Source organism: Schistocerca gregaria, chromosome 2 (genome assembly GCF_023897955.1).
Source record: "Schistocerca gregaria isolate iqSchGreg1 chromosome 2, iqSchGreg1.2, whole genome shotgun sequence".
NCBI classification, from domain to species: domain Eukaryota; kingdom Metazoa; phylum Arthropoda; class Insecta; order Orthoptera; family Acrididae; genus Schistocerca; species Schistocerca gregaria.
In genome coordinates this window covers 579,093,287-579,116,683 of record NC_064921.1, presented here as the reverse complement: position 1 = coordinate 579,116,683, position 23,397 = coordinate 579,093,287, and the positions used below count along the sequence as shown (strand labels likewise).

The 23,397-nt window shown below is 42.7% G+C and overlaps 1 protein-coding gene across 1 annotated transcript in view; it reads right to left on the bottom strand.

Annotated features, from left to right (window-relative positions):
* The window catches only part of LOC126335882 (neuropeptide CCHamide-1 receptor-like), a 319,826-nt gene that overhangs the window by 20,903 nt on the left and 275,526 nt on the right, over positions 1 to 23,397 (bottom strand). The window contains exon 4 of the mRNA XM_049999353.1: positions 14,864 to 15,064. Within this exon, the coding sequence (XP_049855310.1) occupies positions 14,864 to 15,064 (201 nt within the window). The remainder of the gene's footprint in view (positions 1 to 14,863; positions 15,065 to 23,397) is intronic.

The window sequence follows — 23,397 nt, the reverse complement described above, 5'->3', positions numbered from 1 at the left end:
GCTAGCTGCGCAGCATTTGTGCACCGCCGCCGTCAGTGTCAGCCAGTTTGCCGTGGCATCCGGAGCTCCATCGCAGTCTTTAACACTGGTAGCATGCCGCGACAGCGTGGACGTGAACCGTATGTGCAGTTGACGGACTTTGAGCGAGGGCGTATAGTGGGTATGCGGGAGGCCGGGTGGACGTACCGCCGAATTAATCAACGCGTGGGGCGTGAGGTCTCCACAGTACATCGATGTTGTCGCCAGTGGTCGGCGGAAGATGCACGTGCCTGTCGACCTGGGACCGGACCGCAGCGACGCACGGATGCACGCCAAGACCGTAGGATCCTACGCAGTGCCGTAGGGGACCGCACACTGTTGCTCCTGGGGTATCGGCGAGGACCATTCGCAACCGTCTCCATGAAGCTGGGCTACGGTCCCGCACACCGTTAGGCCGTCTTCCGCTCACGCCCCAACATCGTGCAGCCCGCCTCAAGTGATGTCGCGACAGTCGTGAATGGAGGGACGAATGGAGACGTGTCGTCTTCAGCGATGAGAGTCGCTTCTGCCTTGGTGCCAATGATGGTCGTATGCGTGTTTGGCGCCATGCAGGTGAGAGCCACAATCAGGACTGCATACGACCGAGGCACACAGGGCCAACACCCGGCATCATGGTGTGGGGAGCGATCCCCTACACTGGTCGTACACCTCTGGTGATCGTTGAGGGGAAACTGAATAGTGCACGGTACATCCAAACCGTCATCGAACCCATCGTTCTACCATTCCTAGACCGGCAAGGGAACTTGCTGTTCCTACAGTACAATGCACGTCCGCATGTATCCCGTGCCACCCAACGTGCTCTACAAGGTGTAAGTCAACTACCCTGGCCAGCAAGATCTCCGGATCTGTCCCCCATTCAACATGTTTGGGACTGGATGAAGCGTCGTCTCACGCGGTCTGCACGGCCAGCACGAACGCTGGTCCAACTGAGGCGCCAGGTGGAAATGGCATGGCAAGCCGTTCCACAGGACTACGTCCAGCATCTCTACGATCGTCTCCATGGGAGAATAGCAGCGTGCATTGCTGCGAAAGGTGGATATACACTGTACTAGTGCCGACATTGTGCATGCTCTGTTGCCTGTGTCTATGTGCCTGTGGTTCTGTCAGTTTGATCATGTGATGTATCTGACCCCAGGAATGTGTCAATAAAGTTTCCCCTTCCTGGGACAATGAATTCACGGTGTACTTATTTCAATTTCCAGGAGTGTATTTCCGACAACGAATTCCTTTTCATCATATTGACTAGTGAAGAGTACATTGAAAATAGTCTGTTGGTTTTAAGTACAAGGGATTAAGAACGTTGTGAAAAACTGATATCTCAGCAAAGGGATTAGTTAAAACCCAAAACAGATTTAAAATGCATGAACACCGTGTGCATTGCCATTCTCGAGTCTACGAGAGATTCAGGGGTTATATGACCAACCTAATATGCAAACGTATTGTGCTTGAGAGATGAACTACCACTAAACATGTGCTGTTTTAGTATTATTCCAAGCTACTCCCATGTTTAGTTGCTATCCCCAGTACGGTGTGGAAATGAAGTCACGAACATTCCAATCCTATTCTTACTACAAATGGTAGTGACGTACGCCAGTATTCCCATGCTGTCATCTTGGATTGCATCCAATGGACCATTTAGGATGGAAAGGTTGCCATCTTGGATCGCATCCTGGATTCAGAAGTTCTAGAATTCCACACCAACACAACAAAGCATCATTATTTAACTGCCATTTTACACTTGGTACAGCTGCTCACCTTTTATAGTGGGGGAAAACCTGTAACATTGGACTATTTTGACTTTCCTGCTAATTTTTTTAGTTTGCCCCTAATATCGGAAATTTATAGATAAGGAAATATTGGAGTTGGGTGTAATCTGACAACACGGTGTGGCATCATCGATGATGTAATAGCGAAGGAGGAGGGGATAAACTAGTAATAATGCAGGCTATCCCAGAACTTTAGTAGCTGTACTAATGATGTGCAGGCCAATTAACATGAGCTACGTAACGCTTCTGCGCTATTCACTTAAGTAGTTAAAAATGAACATCCACCTTTTTAATGCAGATACGAGTGGGATCGCGACTCCACTCAAAATAAGCGGCGTTAGTGCTCCGCGTCAATAGCATCAGGACGAAGTGTACTAAGCCGAGCCACTGGTCAGTGTACAAGCAACTGTAATTAACTTTCACTGTGTTCAGGGCTAGACCAGACTTAGAGACAGATCAATGCCAGTTAATTTCAACTATTGCCACTCACCATAATCATACTAAAGTTAAGTAGTGTTCAGTTACAATACATGAATTATTGTAAACGGTTGCTAATCTGTGTTGCCATACACGTTTTACGTAGCTGTTCCCTAATCCAGTCTGACCCTATAAGGAGACGGTAAAGTTGCCCTTGCAAATAAAACATCTCATAACACAAACTACCAAGTGGTTATAATTAAAGTAAAGCTATTTACAGAGGTCCATTGTGGGCTATAATTAGCGTATGGCAGAGAAACTTCGTAGATATGCTAATGCATTAATGTGGAAATGGTTTACGTTGGAAAAAATTAGTTCCAATTTTTGACACCAGGAGAGAATCTGGCGTTGTATGACGGTATGACATTCACGCTGTCATTTGAGAAGATATAACATGAGTGTACAATATGGCTCTCGAGAAGGGAACCGGCGCTCTTAGTGAAACTGTTCTACAGTTACAGTGCTGCATTGACATAGTATCGCCAAAACAAAATCAAAACAAAACAGAAATGTTATCACTTACTGAAAGACCAGAGGAGAGTCCCGATGTCATTAAATGGTTGAAAAAAGGTGATAGTGAAATTCTAAGACACAGGTCAGCTTGGTGCCGCATTCAGAAGGGAAGGCGTCCTAAAGAGGTGGATGTTATTGCCTAGGATGCTGTTGCTGTGACTGACCATGTAGCACGTTTCCTTGGTGGTGCTACTGCTCGTGAGTGTCATTAAAGGTTGTCCATCATATGGTCAACAATAAGGAACGTTTTGAGATCAGTTTCACCCTGGTACCCGTACCAGATTCCGGGGTTGCGGCAACTGAAACCTCGTGATCCGTAGCAACATTCTGAATTCGCTCTTCGGTTTCAGGCCCGTTTCGAAGTTTATTACGTGTGGCCGAGCAATACTGTAACGAGTGATGAGACATATTAATGGACTGAGATCCGCCTCGATTGCGAAAAAACACCTAGTGTTTACCTAGGGTTCGGTGTAGATAACTACACCTTCTTCAGAACAATAAACTCAAAAGTGTCTATAAAGACCTTTGTCAATAATTAAAAGCTCAGCATAGCTATATATTTATAAAAGAAAAAGATGACACATAAAAGAACACGTGAACAAAGTCAAAAGAATAACTTAACTTAATGGTGTACACTCCACCTCACATCAGCATGTGTTCGATGGGCCGTGTCCCGTCGCAAACTGCGGCAACCAAACGGTCGCTCGCTTACCAGCTAGACACGCTATCTATGCACATGCGCAAGAAAATACGAGAAAGCCCGTATATTCCCAAACGTGGATCAACGTTTACCAAAATTAAAATGGACATAACCCGAGACGAGCTAAATACAAGATAAAACCTAAAGATCAGCACACAGGGTTACTGTATCTCGGAAGAGTAACATACATGATTGCTGATTATGACAAAAAAAAAAAGAAGAAAGCTGTATGAAAAGTCAGTAGTTAGTCAAATGAGGGGGGGGGGGGGGGAGGGTTGAGGGGACGTAGTCTAAAGACGTCGTGGAGATAAGGATATAGGGATAAAACGTGAGATGTTCCCCGGGCTAAAACCACCTACATCGTAAAAAGAATAAAAAGATAAAAAGAAGATGAACAGCTTGGCCAACCACGCTCGCCATATCATCAAAACTACGAGTGAAAAGAACGAAGTAACGGCGCAAAACCATCAAAAAATTTTTTATTTCTTAGTTGGAGTTGGTCATTGAGGATATTGTCTCTATCATGTTGCAGATGCTTAAAGATCTGCATTTCTTCTAAGATATCTAATTTTAAGCCCTTGACCTCAGCATGAAGTAGCTCAATGTTAACTGGAGGGCTCGGCGCATGAGCCGCTTGCACAAGATGTTCCGCATAAGTAGAGCTAAGGCAAGCATGGCTATTGACTTTATTAAACAGTGTAGAGTGCTCAACCTTTCCCCAAGTTTTATAGATGGTTTCGTAGGTAAATCCTGCCGAAAAATGCCAATCCTTAGAAAGAAACTGCGTTACCAGGTATTCAATGCTAGAATCTCCGATTTATATGCCAAGAAAGATAAGTTGAATGAAAGAGCTTATACGATGTACTTAGAAATTTCGAAGTTTTATTATGTTCACTTTAACTTTCAAATAGACGCGTTTTGGCTAGGGCAAATGAGTGGTTGGCTCTACAAATGAAAGAGATTGCCAACAGACATGACAGAAAAATTGCTAACTTACTTGGGAAGCAGGAACCTGTTAAAAAAATGACTCACAGTGATTTTATAGCTGAACCTAAAAAATTCTTTGACCGGGTCATTAATAAGACAGACATTGTATTTTCGCCCCAAGAGGAGTCTCTCCTCTCTAAAGGATTCAAATTTAATTTTGAGCCTAGCACCGCAAATCCGAAAACTCTAGAAGACACAATAGTTGACTTGAAAGTCGGTCTAGATTATGAAAAAATGCCTAATGATAAACAAACCCGATTTGCTTACGATGCCTATAAAATTATGAGTAAGGTCGCACACAGCACACACAAACAGGATAATACAAAGGTTTTAAGGAATATTAACCGCAAACTGACGCAAAATGATGCTATTGTCACTAAAGCCGATAAGGGAAACTCCGTAATTATATCCACAAAGCAAGAATACATAGACAAGACCGAAGCTTTTTTCAATGACAACGGGATAGTTATGCTTAACAAAGACCCCACCGTTACTCTTCAAAAAGAAATTAGAACCGGGCTCCAAAACACTAAAAATTTGATAGGAGAATTTCGAAAGAAGGGGCTGATAAACATGAATCCCATGCCCCCTAAATTGAGAAGCCAGTTTAAAGTTCATAAGTTAAATCACCCTATTCGCCCTATCGTGGACAGTACGGGAAGTGCCTATCATAAGCTGGCGAAATACTTGCATATTAAGATTAAAGAAAATTTCGTTTTCAGTAAAAACTATTCCGTTAAAAATTCCATTCATCTAGCTACTAGTTTACGCGAGGTATCTTGTTCTGAAGAGTCTAAACTAGTATCATTTGACGTAACAAGTTTGTACACTAATGTACCGGTAGACCAGACACTGCAAATATTAGAGTGCAATTTACGTCACCATAAAAAACTGTTGGATAATGAGATCGATGAGTTGATGATGCTGCTACGGATCAGTTTGAAACACAACTACTTCACATTTAATGGGAGATTTTACTTCCAACCAGCAGGTTTGGCTATGGGAAGCCCCCTAGCTGGGATTTTATCAGAAATTTTTATGAACTACTTAGAGTCCAGTTTTTTTGCCAGCGACAGAGAGATTCTTAGGAGAATAAAATTTTACAAGAGATATGTGGATGACATTTTACTAATCATTGATGGTTCTCGAAGTGACGTAGATCGTATTTTTTCGATTTTTAATGAGATTCACCCTAATATCAGTTTTACAATTGAGCGAGAATCCGATACTAGGTCCTTAAATTTTCTGGACCTCACATTAACAGTAGTTGACAACCTCATTGAATTTAGTATTTTTCGGAAAAACACGTTTTCCGACAATATTATACCTGCAGACTCGGCCCATCCGTACGCTCATAAGATGGCCTTTTTTCATTCCAGTATTCATAGAGTTACAGCTATCCCTCTTGCACCAGATGCGGTAGAAGCTGAACTTGTCACACTTGAGAATATTGCTATAAATAATGGCTATAGGCCTCAGTTGGTAAGACAGATGTATAATAAGAAAGTAAATGGAAAAAAATATTACGTCTTCCACCCTAGGGGATGCGGTAGATGACAAACAGGTGGCAACAATATCTATCCCTTACATAGGCAATATAAGTTACAAATTGGGGCGTTTACTCAGAGCCCATAATTTCAGAATCGCCTATTCTACTAACAACATTCTACATAGGAATTTAATTCACTCCTTGCAGAGTAAGAGCGATAAACTTTCCAAATCAGGAGTATATAAAATTACGTGCGGGGATTGTCCCAAATTTTACATCGGGCAAACAGGGCGAGCTCTGGGTCTCAGATATAAAGAGCATATTCCTACGCGAAGCGGTGACGGTACTAAAGGCTCTACTTATGCCCAACATCTTGTGCAAGCGGCTCATGCGCCGAGCCCTCCAGTTAACATTGAGCTACTTCATGCTGAGGTCAAGGGCTTAAAATTAGATATCTTAGAAGAAATGCAGATCTTTAAGCATCTGCAACATGATAGAGACAATATCCTCAATGACCAACTCCTACTAAGAAATAAAAATTTTTTGATGGTTTTGCGCCGTTACTTCGTTCTTTTCACTCGTAGTTTTGATGATATGGCGAGCGCGGTTGGCCAAGCTGTTCATCTTCTTTTTATCTTTTTATTCTTTTTACGATGTAGGTGGTTTTAGCCCGGGGAACATCTCACGTTTTATCCCTATATCCTTATCTCCACGACGTCTTTAGACTACGTCCCCTCAACCCTCCCCCCCCCCCCCCCCCCCCTCATTTGACTAACTACTGACTTTTCATACAGCTTTTTTCTTTTTTTTGTCATAATCAGCAATCATGTATGTTACTCTTCCGAGATACAGTAACCCTGTGTGCTGATCTTTAGGTTTTATCTTGTATTTAGCTCGTCTCGGGTTATGTCCATTTTAATTTTGGTATACGTTGATCCACGTTTGGGAATATACGGGCTTTCTCGTATTTTTATGCGCATGCGCATTAAGTAACTTCCTATTTCTTGCGCATGTGCATAGATAGCGTGTCTAGCTGGTAAGCGAGCGACCGTTTGGTTGCCGCAGTTTGCGACGGGACACGGCCCATCGAACACATGCTGATGTGAGGTGGAGTGTACACCATTAAGTTATTCTTTTGACTTTGTTCACGTGTACTTTTATGTGTCATCTTTTTCTTTTATAAATATATAGCTATGCTGAGCTTTTAATTATTGACAAAGGTCTTTATAGACACTTTTGAGTTTATTGTTCTGAAGAAGGTGTAGTTATCTACACCGAACCCTAGGTAAACACTAGGTGTTTTTTCGCAATCGAGGCGGATCTCAGTCCATTAATACACTCCTGGAAATTGAAATAAGAACACCGTGAATTCATTGTCCCAGGAAGGGGAAACTTTATTGACACATTACTGGGGTCACATACATCACATGATCACACTGACAGAACCACAGGCACATAGACACAGGCAACAGAGCATGCACAATGTCGGCACTAGTACAGTGTATATCCACCTTTCGCAGCAATGCAGGCTGCTATTCTCCCATGGAGACGACCGTAGAGATGCTGGATGTAGTCCTGTGGAACGGCTTGCCATGCCATTTCCACCTGGCGCCTCAGTTGGACCAGCGTTCGTGCTGGACGTGCAGACCGCGTGAGACGACGCTTCATCCAGTCCCAAACATGCTCAATGAGGGACAGATCCGGAGATCTTGCTGGCCAGGGTAGTTGACTTACACCTTGTAGAGCACGTTGGGTGGCACGGGATACACGCAGACGTGCATTGTCCTGTTGGAACAGCAAGTTCCCTTGCCGGTCTAGGAATGGTAGATCGATGGGTTCGATGACGGTTTGGATGTACCGTGCACTATTCAGTGTCCCCTCGACGATCACCAGAGGAGTACGGCCAGTGTAGGAGATCGCTCCCCACACCATGATGCCAGGAGTTGGCCCTGTGTGCCTTGGTCGTATGCAGTCCTGATTGTGGCGCTCACCTGCACGGCGCCAAACACGCATACGACCATCATTGGCACCAAGGCAGAAGCGACTCTCATCGCTGAAGACGACACGTCTCCATTCGTCCCTCCATTCACGCCTGTCGCGACACCACTGGAGGCGGGCTGCACGATGTTGGGGCGTGAGCGGAAGACGGCCTAACGGTGTGCGGGACCGTAGCCCAGCTTCATGGAGACGGTTGTGAATGGTCCTCGCCGATACCCCAGGAGCAACAGTGTCCCTAATTTGCTGGGAAGTGGCGGTGCGGTCCCCTACATCACTGCGTAGGATCCTATGGTCTTGGCGTGCATCTGTGCGTCGCTACTGTCCGGTCCCAGGTCGACGGGCACGTGCACCTTCCGCCGACCACTGGCGAAAACATCGATGTACTGTGGAGACCTCACGCCCCACGTGTTGAGCAATTCGGCGGTATGTCCACCCGGCGGCCCGCATGCCCACTATACGCCCTCGCTCAAAGTCCGTCAACTGCACATACGGTTCACGTCCACGCTGTCGCGGCATGCTTCCAGTGTTAAAGACTGCGATGGAGCTCCGTATGCCATGGCAAACTGGCTGACACTGACGGCCGCGGTGCACAAATGCTGCGCAGCTAGCGCCATTCGACGGCCAACACCGCGGTTCCTGGTGTGTCCGCTGTGCCGTGCGTGTGATCTTTGCTTGTACAGCCCTCTCGCAGTGTCCGGAGCAAGTATGGTGGGTCTGACACACCGGTGTCAATGTGTTCTTTTTTTCCATTTCCAGGAGTGTATATTAACAAACGATTGCTGACGCGCTGCAATGTTGAAGGTTCTTAAAAAAGTGATTAGACATATTGTACACTATAGGGTCGGTGAATACACAGAACTGCCGAATTTGGATTACTATTAAACCACTTGTGGTGTGCGAAGAGTCACTGCACTCGCTATGTCTGACTATATTGTATAGTTTCACCAACACCTTTACTCTCGGCTCGTTCGTCTTTGAAGAGATTACCCACCCCAGAGACCCGGTTAGGTGTATTATGACGTCTGCAAGTTATCGAGAACCCCTCGTACAGCATGTGATTCTCGATTTGAAAGAACGCAGCTTTGAGGAAAACCACTGCTTCCTCACGTCGTTCGTCCAGTGCAAGATCTGCTGAATGCGACCTGACACGAACGTGTTATTTTCAGAAGTTTCCTAGATGTATAGCCTGAAAGATCATTTGATCTTAATCAACGTGACGTTTGGCTCTGGAGATATCTATAAGAATGCATTTACAGGGACACTTTTGGTATCTACCTGATTTGAAGGCCACTATGGAGAAACACGTCACCCATATTCCATCAAAACTGCTGCGAGCAATTGTTGATCACATCCTTTTAAATATGCAGCGTCTGGTCGACCTCTCCGGTGCTCATATTGAACAGACTGTGTAAGTGGCCGTCAGTAATAAAATCAACATGTCTTTCTCACTTGTTTTACGTCCTGTTCCTAATCCATTACATATGGAAACATTCTTATACGTCTTTTTTGTATTCACACAGCAGATTTGTACCTAGTGGCCAAAATTTGAACAAATTATTTTCCGGAGTAAATAGGTTCCGCATTAACACATTCACCTATCAAGTTTTGCTACCATGAAATAATTACAGCCTAAACGGATCTCTCTGAGTAGTGGAACTGTAATTACATCCAGCCGATATTTTTGGTGGTAGGAGATTCTCTTCCTGCCACATATTAATGTTTGACTTCAAGAGCAGTTGATGAATACAGCAGGGTGTAAGACAGGGATGCAGTTTTTCCCCCTAATGTTTAGCTGTACAAAGAAGAAGTTTTTACCAAACTCAAGATAGCTTCAGGCGTGGAATTAATTAAGGTGAGAGAATATCAATAATACGATTCGCTGAAAATATGGCAAAGAAGAATTAGAGGAAAATAGAATAGAATAAACAGTCTAATGAACACAGAATATGGATTGAATGTAAACTGGAGTAAGACAAAAGTTGTGAGGAGTAGCATAAATGAGATTAGTGAGAAACATGAAACCTGAGGACTACGAAGTAGACGAAGTAAAGGAATTCTGTTACTGTATAAGCAATACAATGTATAACGTACGAAGAAAGATAACATAAAAAGCAGACTAGTGCAGAAAAAGAGGGCATTCTGGCCCAGAAGTACAAGTATCAGTTGTAGGCCGTAAGCTGAGAGAGTAAATTCTGTGAGGGTATGTTTGGAGTATTTCATTGTGTAGTACTGAGTCATGAACCATAGGGAAATTTTAAAAGAAGCTTTTGAGATATGGTACTACAGAATTAAGTCGAAAATTAGATGGTCTGATATTAGTTATTAGAATTGCGGAGGTTCTTGGCAGAATTGGCGAGGAAAGTAACATGTGGGAAACACTAACGAGAAAAAGGGAAAGAAAGATAGAACGAGTGACCAGTCAGTAATAAGTGTAACGGAAAAGCAGATGTGCAATTTACCCACGTCGCTAACGGCCGCAGTCGGTGAGGTCAGCGGTTACTGTCGTGATTCTGGGAGCACTTTGACTGCAGTACGTATATATGTTACAATAGGGAAGATAAGAACAATACTCAGTGTACTGTGTCTTAACAGTAAAAGTGAAATCTCTCTTAAACGACTCTCTTGTAACTACATCTGCACGTGTATCCGTATCAGACAATTAACTATTAAGTGTGTGGCAAAGTATGTTTCTTTTCATGTTATTTCCTTTTTTAATGCTGCTTTCAGTGGCATTCACGGATGGAATGTGGGAAGGAATATTGCTTGAACTCATATTTGTTAGCTGGCGTTAGCCTACGAGACTCATAGTTGTAAGGATAGGAAATACTGTAATGGCATTTGTCGTTCTTAAATGTGTCATAGAACTTTCTTAGAAAATCCGTAAGCCACAAACGATCTTCCTTCGATAGCCTACGAGTTAAAATGGACTTCTCTGTTATTGTCTCTCATTTCAGACAATCACATGACCGCTAGCTGCTTTTTTTAAACAGTGTGCCCCAAGAGAAATGTTCAGTATTCAGGGATACGATAGGAACGATCATTCGGAGCAAAATGTCTAGAAACACGGGCTCTAAACTGCACACCTTAAGAGCTGTGAGCCACTTCTTCATCTTCCCTACTGTGAAACACATGTCTTCTGCTGCAAGCCCTTTCCTGTACTTATTTTGGGAGGAGTTAATATGGACCAAAACGAGAAGAAATTTTATGTTAAGCATCGGCTCTAATACGCGTACCTTTCGGGTGTCGGCAAACTCTTTACTGTGTAACACGAACAATGTTGATCCGCCTGCGGCTTTCTTGAGCAGATCAGATGTTACTTCTGCGTCTGCATGTAGCTCTCTATCCAGGGTATTGCACTGCGTAATAACTATAAAATATCTCTAGTGCTTTTTAAAACCCGGTTACATATCCTACATCAATGTACAGTTTAGAACCATCATATCTTCCTGTTTACTTACATATACAAGTCATAAGTAATGGTGTAAACCCATACAACTGAAAGTACACGATACTAGAAACAAAAGAGTATCAGTAAACATAGGTCCGTAAACGAACTGCTTGCGAGATAATGGCGACTTTGTTGATACCAAACACTACTGACCTGATTCTGTGAAAACACCGTATGTTGGTTCGTGGTGGGGTCTTCGTTTACATTTTAGAGATGTGGAGTTGTAAACAGAGTGGCTGCATCGTACAGTACACGGTCAAAGTATCACTCATGTCAGTTGTTTGCGGAACGTTAGTTGTGTTATACGAGTTTTGGTGGTAACATGCAACATTATAGTAACGAAGAGTATGGGGATTTGCATTTCAAATGTGGCAGGGCGAACGGAAATGCCCGGGAGGCTGTGCGCTTACACCAAGAAACATACCCCCACCTCAAGGCACCCCGAAAATCGAACGTTTACAAGGGCGCATCAAAGCTTTCTCCATGCTGCGGGAGCGGACAAGCCTGCACGAATTACATCTGAGCTTCAAGCTGTGGTGCTGCAACGTCGACAAGCAGACTTGCCAGACAAATTCCTGATATGAACCACAGTAATGTTTGGAGAAGAACGAATTGCAGTGCAATGTACCCATACCTCTTCCAAGGAGTTCAGTGTCTGGGTGAGGCGGACTTAAGGTACTATGTTAACGTTTTGTCACTGGATTCAACAAGCTGTAGGCAATCCTTCGTTCGAATATAGCATCTTATCTCCAGGTGAAGCAGTGCTCACTTGTGGTGGTGCGCTTAGTTATCACGTTCGGAGTAATCTAGACTCCAACCACAAGTTGTGGGTGAGTCTCCACATTAACGATGTTTGTTACTGAATGTGCGATTAGGATTACTAACTGACTGACTGCCTTACTTGGCCGAACATGTTACCAAACGAAATTTCCTTCGGCTTCTCCAGCACCATCTTAAAGGATTGCTTGAGCAACACCTCGGCATGAGGTACATGCATGATGGAGCACCAATACTTTTTGCTTCTATGATGAGCCGAAATCTAACACAGATATATGACTTAAGATTTATTGGGAGAGGGGGAGGATTTCTCTGCCAATCTCGGTATTGCTTGCTTAGTGGCATACGTTACTTACAGAGAAAACAAAAAATGGTTCAAATGGCTCTGAGCACTATGGGACTTAACATCTATGGTCATCAGACCCCTAGAACTTAGAACTACTTAAACCTAACTAACCTAAGGACATCACACATATCCATGCCCGAAGCAGGATTCAAACCTGTGACCGTAACAGTCGTGCGGCTCCGGACTGAGTGCCTAGAAACGATAGAGAAAACAATCCTCATGAAAAACAGACACAGATTGTTTCTATTGAATCTGGGAAACATTTGGCAATGCCTTCCTTTCTCTCTGGATCATAAAATCCTTAGTGCTTGAGAAAATTTTCCATTAAATCGGGTACTGAGTGCTTGTTAGAACGATTTGTAATTCTAGTTCCTGAAGAAGTGGTGGCTCAGCCAAAAAGAGATGCTTGTGGACAGATGAAAATCGTTGGTGTCAGTTTTGTATGCAAACCTCAATCAAACAAAAGGAAGAGGAAAGCAAGAAAAAGTTGTAATGTGATGAGCATTGGATTACAACAAAAGTGTGTGGACTTTGTAAATAAATAATAAATCCCAGTTAATCTTCCCACTGTAACGATCAGCAAAATCTAGTAGTTCAATAATATTATGTTATTAACTGTGTCACCTACAATAAAATGTTGATATATTTGACACATATTATGACTACTTCTGTTGTATTATTTCTCGATTGTCTGCTAAATAATAAAACTATTAATATCATCGTTTTCATTGGCCCTATGTCCCACTTCAATGCGGGCTCGGTCTTGTTACTGTGGACTTGGCGATGTTAGTGTCAGATCGTGGCCCAATGCCCTTTCTGTCACCATCCCCCCTCCCCCCCCCCCCCCCCCCCCCCCCCCAGGACAGAATCAGTGTACCCCAGCTGTCTGCATCTAGTGTAAGCCATGAAATAGTGTGAACGACTTTCAAATGTCTGCGAGTCGTGTAACTGAGGCGGGAAGTGGGAACCAGCCCGGTATTCACCTGGTGGGATGTGGAAAACCGCCTAATACCACATCCAGGCTGGCCGGCACACCGGCCCCCGTCGTTAATCCGCCGGGCTGATTCGAACTGGGGCGAGTGCGCCTACCCGAGTCCAGCGGAAGCAGGGCATTAGCACCCTGGGCTAACCTGGCGTGCTGTCAAACTATTAATATATTATATAAAATAAAGCATTTGCCAACTTCACACGTGTTCTGATGGATGATAATGGTGATGATAATATTTGGTTTGTGGGGCGCTCAACTGCGCATTTACCAGCACCCGCACAATTTCACAATCTTTACACAGCCCAGACTCGTCACTTTCACGAATGATGGATGAAATAATGCGGACCACACAAACACCAAGTCCCCGGGCGGAGAATATCCGCGGTCCGTACGGGAATAGAACGTTGGGACCCCGTGATCCAGAGGCAGCAAGGCTAGCCACTAGACCACGAGCTGCAGACTGTTCTGAGGGAAACATGTGGTTACCTGGGTAACCTTAACATAGATCAGAGAGAAAATATGTTCCTTCCCATTTAAATGCCCTTCTTTGAAAGAATTTTAATTTTGGTTTTTATTATGACGCTTATAAACATGCAAATAAGAGATAACCTGAGGCTTGTGTACACTAGTTTCAATACAGCTTAAAAGTTGGCTGTTACAGAGGTTATCTAGTAAACCAGTGTGGACAAGAGGGTTAATGTACCAGCATGTCACATTTTCAATCACTTATTTCATGCTTACATTAACCTGTGATCAGGCAATGTGCATAGACAAATATATTCCCGAAATTTCATTGCTCTTCGTTTATTATTTTTCGGTGTTGTGATTATTTTCCGTCAGTATGTTAATACAAATACAGTCCGTAGTATGGGGTAGATAAACTAATAAACAACATTTAAGGTAAAGGTTCCAAGCAAATAAGAGATAACCTGAGGCTTGTGTACACTAGTTTCAATACAGCTTAGAAGTTGGCTGTTATAGAGGTTATCTAGTAAACCAGTGTGGACACGAGGGTTAATGTACCAGCATGTCACATTTTCAATCGCTTATTTCATGCTTACATTAACCTGTGATCAGGCAATGTGCATAGACAAATATATTCCCGAAATTTCATTACTCTTCGTTTATTATTTTTCGGTGTTGTGATTTTTTTCCGTCAGTATGTCAATACAGATACAATCCGTAGTATGGGCTAGATGAACTAATGAACAACATTTAAAGTAAAGGTTCCAACCAAATTCCAAATACTGCTACCTTAAGTATTAGAGATGACACATAGTTTTCAGGATAGTTCTAGAGTCCGCACAAGGCAAGTGATGCAGTAGTGGCACTGACCAGAGGGAGAAGACGTGCTGCGGCAGGAAGCAGATAAAGAAGACGCCGACGAAGGTGAGCAGCGTCCTGGCGACGCGCTGCCGCTGCGACCGGATGTGCCTCTGGGGCGCCTCGCCCGGCAGCCCGCGCCGCAGCCGCACCGCCATCAGCGAGTAGAAGACGGAGATCAGCACCAGCGGCAGCGCGTAGTGCACCGCGAACCTGCCGCCGGCACAGCAGGAGGCGTCACAACAGGCGGCAGGCCGAAACACTGGCCGGTTATCTAGCTATACACTGAGGTGGCAAAAGTCATGGGACAGCGATAAGCACGCGTACAGATGGCGGTAGTATACCGAACACGGGGTATAAAAGGACAGCGCATTGGCTGAGCTCTCATTTATACTCAAGTTGATTCATATGTAAAGGTTTCCGACGTGATTATGACGGCACAACTGGTATTAATAAAATTGGAACGCAGAATGGTAGTTGGAGCTAGATGCATGGAACATTACATTTCGGAAATCCTTGGGGTATTCCATATTCCTGGATCCACAGTGTCAAGAATGTACCGAAACTATCATATTTCAAACATTACCTTGCACCACGTACGAAATAGTAGCAGACGGACTACACTTACCGATCGACAGCAGCGACACATGCGTAGATCTTTCAGTGCTGACAGACAAGCCGAAATACGAGAAATAACCCCAGAAATCAATCTGCGACGTACGACGAAAGTATCCGTTATGACAGTGCTGTGAACTCTGGCATTACTGGGCTACGGCAGTAGAAGAGCGACGTGTCCTTGCTAACAGTGCGACATCGCCTTGCAGCGCTCCTCCGCGGTAGGACCCTAGACAAGTGGAAAACCTTGGCCTGATCAGATGGGCCCAATTGAAATTGGTGAAAGCTGATCGCAGGGTTTCGAGTGTGGCGCAGACCCCACGAAGCAAATGGACTCAAGTTCTCAACAAGGCACTGTTCAACCTGGTGGTAGTTCCATAAGAGTGTGGTTTGTGTTTACATTGTCCAGCTGAACCGCCCATCGACTGGAAGTTGTTATGTTTGGTTACTCGGAGATCATTTTCAGCCATTCATGGCTTTTATGTGCCAAAACAAGGATGTCAAGTTACTGGGGTACAGTTGTTCGCGACTGGTCTGAACAACGTTCTGGACAGTTCAAGCCAACGTTTCGGTCACCCAAATCGACAGACATGAATTCCATCGAACATAATCGAGAGGTCAGTTCGTGCAGCAAATGCTGCATCGGAGACACTTTGGCAGTAATGGACGGCTATAGAGGCAGTATGGTTCAATATTTCTGCAGGGGACTTCCAAAGACCTGTTGAGCCCATGCTACATCGCGCTGCTACCTTACGCCAGGTGAAAAGAGGTACGACACGAAATTCTGAGGTATCTCATGACGTTTGTCACCTCAGTGTATTTTCCCCTGGGCAGCAGGTCTGGTATTAAATGTGAATGCAAAGCAGTTTGTTTGTACTAGCAGGCATTATCCATTTACTGGGGCAGTTAAAGACTGTGTGCCAAACATGAGGTAGTATATTATGGCCTGCCGGTGTGGCCGAGCGGTTCTACGCGCTTCAGTCCAGAGCTACTCGGCTGCTACGGTCGCAGGTTCGAATTGTGCCTTGGGCATGGAGGTATGTGATGTCCTTAGGTTAGTTAGGTTTAAGCAGTTCTAAGTTCTAGGGGACTGATGACTTTCCCTTAGTGCTCAGAGCCACTTGAACCATTTTTGTACTAAATTATGTTATGTGTTTGTGGCAAGTCAGTTAGACGCAAAGAAAAAACAAAAAAAACTAATACAATGACCTTGGTACATATTAAGATACCAACGATCACAATATTTGCACTTACACTCGTAACACCCTGTACGCCGTGGCAGTGAACTAAAGGAAAAGGAAACGGTCACTATGGGCGAAAAAAGTGGATGAGCAGATTTGGGGGGGGGGGGGGGGGGGGGAAAGCTCAACATTTCTTAGAAAATTATGTCTTTTAGAAGACGAATACTCGTTTGGAAATTTCGGCTGACACGTGCTACACGTTGTGCAATAGAAATTAACAATGCAGGTTACAGTGATGAGAAAAGCAACTACTTTTTTTCAGAGAAGTTACCAGTTACTCCACGTTTCCAAGCTACTTGTGAATAAAAGTTATATTTTTGTACTTAAACATCCTCACTAACAGCACCACTTCTCTTTGAGGTTTCAATGATTTCTTTTCAGTACTGTGAACGCAGAATTTTTTCATCTCCTTTTTAATTGCCTCCACTGTTGGAGGATCTTCTGAAGTGCAGCAAATTTCCGTTAAGGCTATATCACGCTTGTTCTTGTGGTGATAATCTTTACTTCAGATGTAAAAAAATGTGCCACTTCACTCTATGCTTTCAGTTACGATACGTTTCGTTTGCACCATGTTGCCTTATTCCATGTTCTTCTTTCTCAATACTACTTGCTCCGCACGCCACAGGAATTGTGATCTACGTAGCTCACCTCTTCACTTGAAGCCACAGATGTTAGCAAACACTTCGGATACTATCGACAGCTTTGGAGTAACATCGTTTACGCTTCCACATTCGGATTTACGGAGCGTAACGAAATGACGTTTTAAAAATTTCAGAGATTGTAGATGTAACACCATAGCTCTAATACTCCAATGATTTATTTTGGCTTTTGTTTCATTTAATATTACATCGTTAAGCTTCTGTAAATGTGTTTGATTGAATAGATAACACAGAACTGTATACTCCTTTCTTTGTACAAACTTTGATGTCATGGTTTGGTTCTATGCAAAGTAGTGTATCTGTCATTTAAATTCTTTGTCCCATTTGGAGGGAACAAAACTTATTGTATATAATTGTGATTCTGTGTGAATAATTTTTTTGTAGAAATGTCAATATGTGCAAATATTCTGTTTTATTGAATGAATTTGGTTGCTGTTATGTAAACTGCTGATCCTCACTTAGGGTTCTTAGTTAGTTTGTATGTAAAAGGTGTTGTGGTTCCCCTCGGGAACGGAACTGTGTAGCGCGCGCAAATTGTGGTTGATCTATGTAGAAAAGGTGGAACAAGAACCAGTCGGGGACGAGCTAGCAGTCGGGGACGAGCTACCAAATTGTGCACTGCCATGTAATAGTTGCATATTGTGCTGGTTCCGAGAGAGGTTTTTTTCTGCCACTTTCCAATGCCTCGGATGGATGGATAAATAGCTGGAACTATTCTGGAATTTGTATCTATCATCGCCACCAAGAAATGACAGAGTCCAGCAATTCTACCTGTAATTCCACCTACCGACATGCAATCGCCACCACATTGCGCAATCACTGTAATGGAGCACTATAGCAATGTACAGTGAAGGAACAGCTTAATGGATGTGTGAGTGTGCTGAAATATAAGGTAATTTATAACTGAGTTTATGTACCTACCTTGATTTTTCTCCTTATCATAACACCTTTCAGGTTCCTCTCCATTTGAACTAAAGTGATTTCCGAGTGTCCTTACTGAAAGAACATTAAAGCCCAGTGTTTTTGCTAATTAATGCCTCTTGAACATAGTAAAAAGAAAGTTAAGATGGCAAGAGAGTGAGTTAATGATGCCTGCTAAAAATAATTTTCCTAGTAAAACTGCTTATTAAGGTGTTGTTGCCAGCTTCAAATTAAGAGTTCGTAAGACTGAGGCTTATAAAGTTTTGCTTAGTAAGTGATCACATTACTGCCTGTTGTAAATCGCAGAAGGTGAGTCAGTATCTTACATATATGTTAATTTTGTCTCTCAATGTAGTAAAGGTGGAAAACTAAAGTGTGAAACGTTATATACTCATGTTTGGTTAAGTGTTTGTCTCTCTTGTGTATTAGAAGTGCATATTAATAATATAACAGGATCCACTGTTTGTCTATTGTGTTAATGCTAGGTAACAAGTAATGGGAAAACCACTAATTATGAAAAACATTATTTCTTTATTCAAAGGATAGTGAGAAGCAACCTGTTAGTGGATTGCAGTTAACTTTCATTTTAAATAGTAAATCCAATTAATGATTCTGCAGTGAATAGTAATAATAACGTTATAAAAAACCATTCAGTTTGTGTAAGCGCTGAACGTAATAGTGTGTTTCGGTATGTTATAATTTTGCAAATAGTTTGTGCTGCTCTAACTGTTAGTTTCAATCTTACCGTAAACATATGCATGTGTCAAGAGTTCACTGCACTCGCGTGTGACAAAGTATAGGTTATGTTTATTCATTAAAGTTACTAATAACTATTTCCTTGAACGAGAATGTTAATCATTCTCTTCCCTAGTTAGTCTGGCTGCCGTTTTCTTTACCTGTTAAACAGTGCAGATAGGCAAAATTTTGTTTGTTACTGTTCAAATATTTCCGTAATTCTGACTTTCACTTCCGATAAGCAACCTCCGTTAGGTACAACACGGTCAACATATCAAAATTCCTCCCAGACGGTAACACTGCTCTGTTGCGTTGTACCATAATTGCTTTCACAAAATAGTTTCATTCCACAACCTGCTTCCAGCTTAAAGGTTATGGTGCAGCGGTAGCAGACGCAAGTGTTATACAGAGAATGGTATTTCCAACGCTTTCATATAGACAACCTACAGGTGGACATGTGAAATGAAGTTCTTACAGAGCCATGCACTTTCTACGTATTCGACAGGCTGAGGAACACCACGATACTGTAGTCAGAAATACGATTATGGGCAGTAGAGTACGGTCATATACTGTACAAGTAACGTTTGCAATGCAGACTGAATAAATCTTCAACTGCCAAGATCGCTATAATCACTTATTCATGCGGCGTACTGGTTTTATCAATTCTCTGTTGCTATCCTCATATCTATGTTTACATCATTACACAATAATCATTACACACAGATTTGAAGATGGCGAGAGAGAATTGCCGAAACCGGAAATCTACATGAATGTATGATTTCACCGATCCTGGCAGCTGAATCTTTTTTCAGTGCTCATAATAATACAGATCGGGACCGATGACCATAGCAGTCTGGTCCCTTTAATCCCACAAACCAACCAACAATACAGATCATGCTCATGCTGACGATGTCATAAGTATATAACGTTTCCAACCTCTATGTGGAAACGTGGAATTTCTGTCTGAGGAAAGGAACGTAGACGTTCTTGACAGTTTTAATACAAATCAGGGATGCGAAGAATTCGGCCCTGGCATGAGAGCCATGACACTCGACCTCGCTGCACAATTCCCGCACCGCCACACCAAGCTCTCTGAGGGCGAGGAGGGGGAAAAGAGAGAAACTGAGCGCACTGCATTTAAATGGCAGTGCAGTCGCACTTTACACTACTTCGTTTCATGTTTCAGAATTCGCAACAACTTAGACCACAAACGAAACAAATTTTTACTATTATTTAATTATTTTTGGCGCCCTAAAGACACAATAGAATTTTTACCACCACCAGCACGGAGGGGCTGTGGTCGCAATGCTGCTCTTCCTGACAGTGTCAGCTTTCGTGACCGGTACCACTACTTCTCAATCTAGTATCAAATCAATTGGCTTCAAAATGGCTGAGTGCACCCCACCTGCCAAGAGAATTCGGTACGTCCTTCCGGTGACCCTTCCAAGTACTAGCAAAGCCCGACAGCGCATATCTTCGGTGATACGACGGGAACTGCTGTTACCACTGAGGCACTAGTTGGCCACTAGTATCACACGTAGGTCTAAATTTGAGGAAGGAATTTCTGAGACCGGTCGTTTGGGCACAGAATGGTGTGGTAGTGAAATCTGGACTGAGGGAAAACCGGGGAAAAAGAGAATCGAAGCATCTGACATTTGGTGCAAAAGAAGAATGTTGAAAATTAGGTGGACTGATAAGGTAAGGAATGAGGGGGCTCTGCGCATAATCTGAAAGGAAAGGAATGTCTAGAAAACACGGACAAGAAGAAGGGACAGGACGATAGGACATCTGTTTAGACAACACGCAATAACTTCCATGGATGTGTAGGGAGCTGTAGAGGATAAAAGCTGTAAAGGAAGACAGAGATTGGAGTACAGCCAATAAATAACTGCAGACGTAGTTTGCGAGTGGTACTCTGAGATGGAGAGGTTGGCACAGAACAGCAATTCGTCGTGAGCAGCATGAAACCAGTCATTAAGAAAACAAAACACGATGTTAACGATAGAGCAAGTTGTTCCTTGTATAAGTTCAAGAACTGACCCACTTTTAACTGAGTATTCGTGATTGTGATCAGAAAGCGATCACAGCAAGTAGGAAACATTCACTGTAAATACATATGCTGCACGTTTATCAAGCACTTTCCAACTGGACTTTATCGGCGTTACTCATTTTATTTTCAAGAATTTATCAGTTTCAAATATTTTCTCTGTGGGCCAGCATAACACTATTATTCCAGTTATCAAAGACATCTTCAACCTGTCTCTTGTCAGTAAAACATATCCTACTGAGTGAAAGCAAAGTTTAATTCAGCCTATACCCAAGACTGACAACCCTAAGTCGCCAGGTGACTACAGGCCGATCAGCATACTACCTGCAATATCTAAAGCCCTAGAATACATCGTCCATGAACAGCTGACGGATTACCTCAAAACTCATAACATCCATGACGAATATCAGTCAGGCTTTCGAAAGCACCATAGTACAGCAACTGCATTAATCAAAGTAACTGATGACATTAAACATGCTATGGACACACGTGAAGCTACTATCCTAACACTGCTTGACTTAAGCAAGGCTTTTGACACAGTTGACTTTGAAATATTACTAATTAAAATGAAACAGCTGAATTTCTCAAACAGCGCAATACACTGGTTCGACAGCTATCTCTAAAACAGAAGTCAACAAGTCATTTGTGGGTCGGAAAAGTCATCATGGAAAAGCGTGGGCTCTGGAGTTCCCCAAGGCTCTGTCCTTGGTCCACTACTCTTCTCACTGTACATTAATGATATTTCCTCAGTGATTCCCTCCTGCAACTACCATCTTTATGCCGACGACATTCAACTGTACATAAGTGCAAGCCCCAAAAACATTGCTGGCGCAGTAGCGAGTATGAACGCAGATCTTTGCTCTGTTTCTCGATGGGCAGAGAACCTAGGTCTGAAACTAAACCCCAAGAAATCCCAGGTCATACTTATATCTCATCCAAAGTTAATCAGCCGGTACTTTCGCGAAACAGTCCCTGAAATACTCCTCAATGGTACCCAACTACCATACCAAAAAACAGTAAAAGACCTTGGAATAATCTTGGATGAACACCTAAACTGAGAAGAACAAACAGTCACAGCTTGCCGGAAATCGCTCTCCTCTCTACATGCAATTCAAAAATTTAGAAAAATATTTCCAACCCATGTTAAACAAAAATTAGTCCAAACACTAGTCTTGCCTAATCTTTACTACGGCGATGTAGTTCAACGCGGCACAAATAGTGAAAATTCTAGGTGCCTCGAGCTAGTGATGAATGCTTGCGTTAGATACGTGTGCAATATTCGGTTGTATGATCATATCAATCCTTCATACTCCCAGCTAGGTTGGATAGCCCACATAAGGCACACGATATCCACACAATGTGCTTACTTTATCGATTTCTTAGCCACTGCTGCCCCAAATACTTATCTTCTCACATTAAACACCTATCATCATTCCACAATCGCAATACCAGATCGGATACATCACCTTGGCTGTACCTTTACATAACACAAAACCTTTCTCCGTGTCATTCTCCATCTTAGCCATACGACTATGAAACGCGCTCCCCTGTGATCTTCGTCTTATCCAGAACTACTCAACATTCAAGAGGGAACTCAAAACTTACATATTAGGGACGGTATAGCCACCATTGTTGTGCCCCTCCCACCTCTTTCTTTCTCCTCTCCATCACAGCTTCGAATTTTACCATTCTATTTCTCTTCCTCTAACCTATCTACCTCTCATATATCTCTTTCACCCCATTCTATCGTCATATGTCTATGCTCGATGAGAATAACTCACAAGCTGCAAGAACATAACGAGAAAATTCCCAACTAACAATGGGACTGACATTCACAAAAGAAAAGTATGTTTACTTTCATATACATAGTCATTACTATTACTATTGTTATTATTATTATTATCATTATTATTCTTGATTGTTATAATTTTTATTGTTATAATTATCATTGTACTACGAGAAAATTCCCAACTAACAATGGGACTGACATTCACAAAAGAAAAGTATGTTTACTTTCATATACATAGTCATTACTATTATTATTATTATTATTATTATTATTATTACCATTATTATTCTTGATTGTTATAATTTTTTATTGTTATAATTATCATTGTACTACTGTTATAATCTCTATTTTTTTCTTTAACATCAATACTGTATAATACGTTATATGTCCTTAATGTTATGTAGAAACTGTAACACGTTCAATCTGAGTATGCCTGGTTAGGTGTAAGAGAGGGCCTGAAGGCCCTAATTTTGCCAGGTAAAATAAATAAATAAATAACACTGAAAGCAATCAACAATTAATTTATATTTTTCATTTGT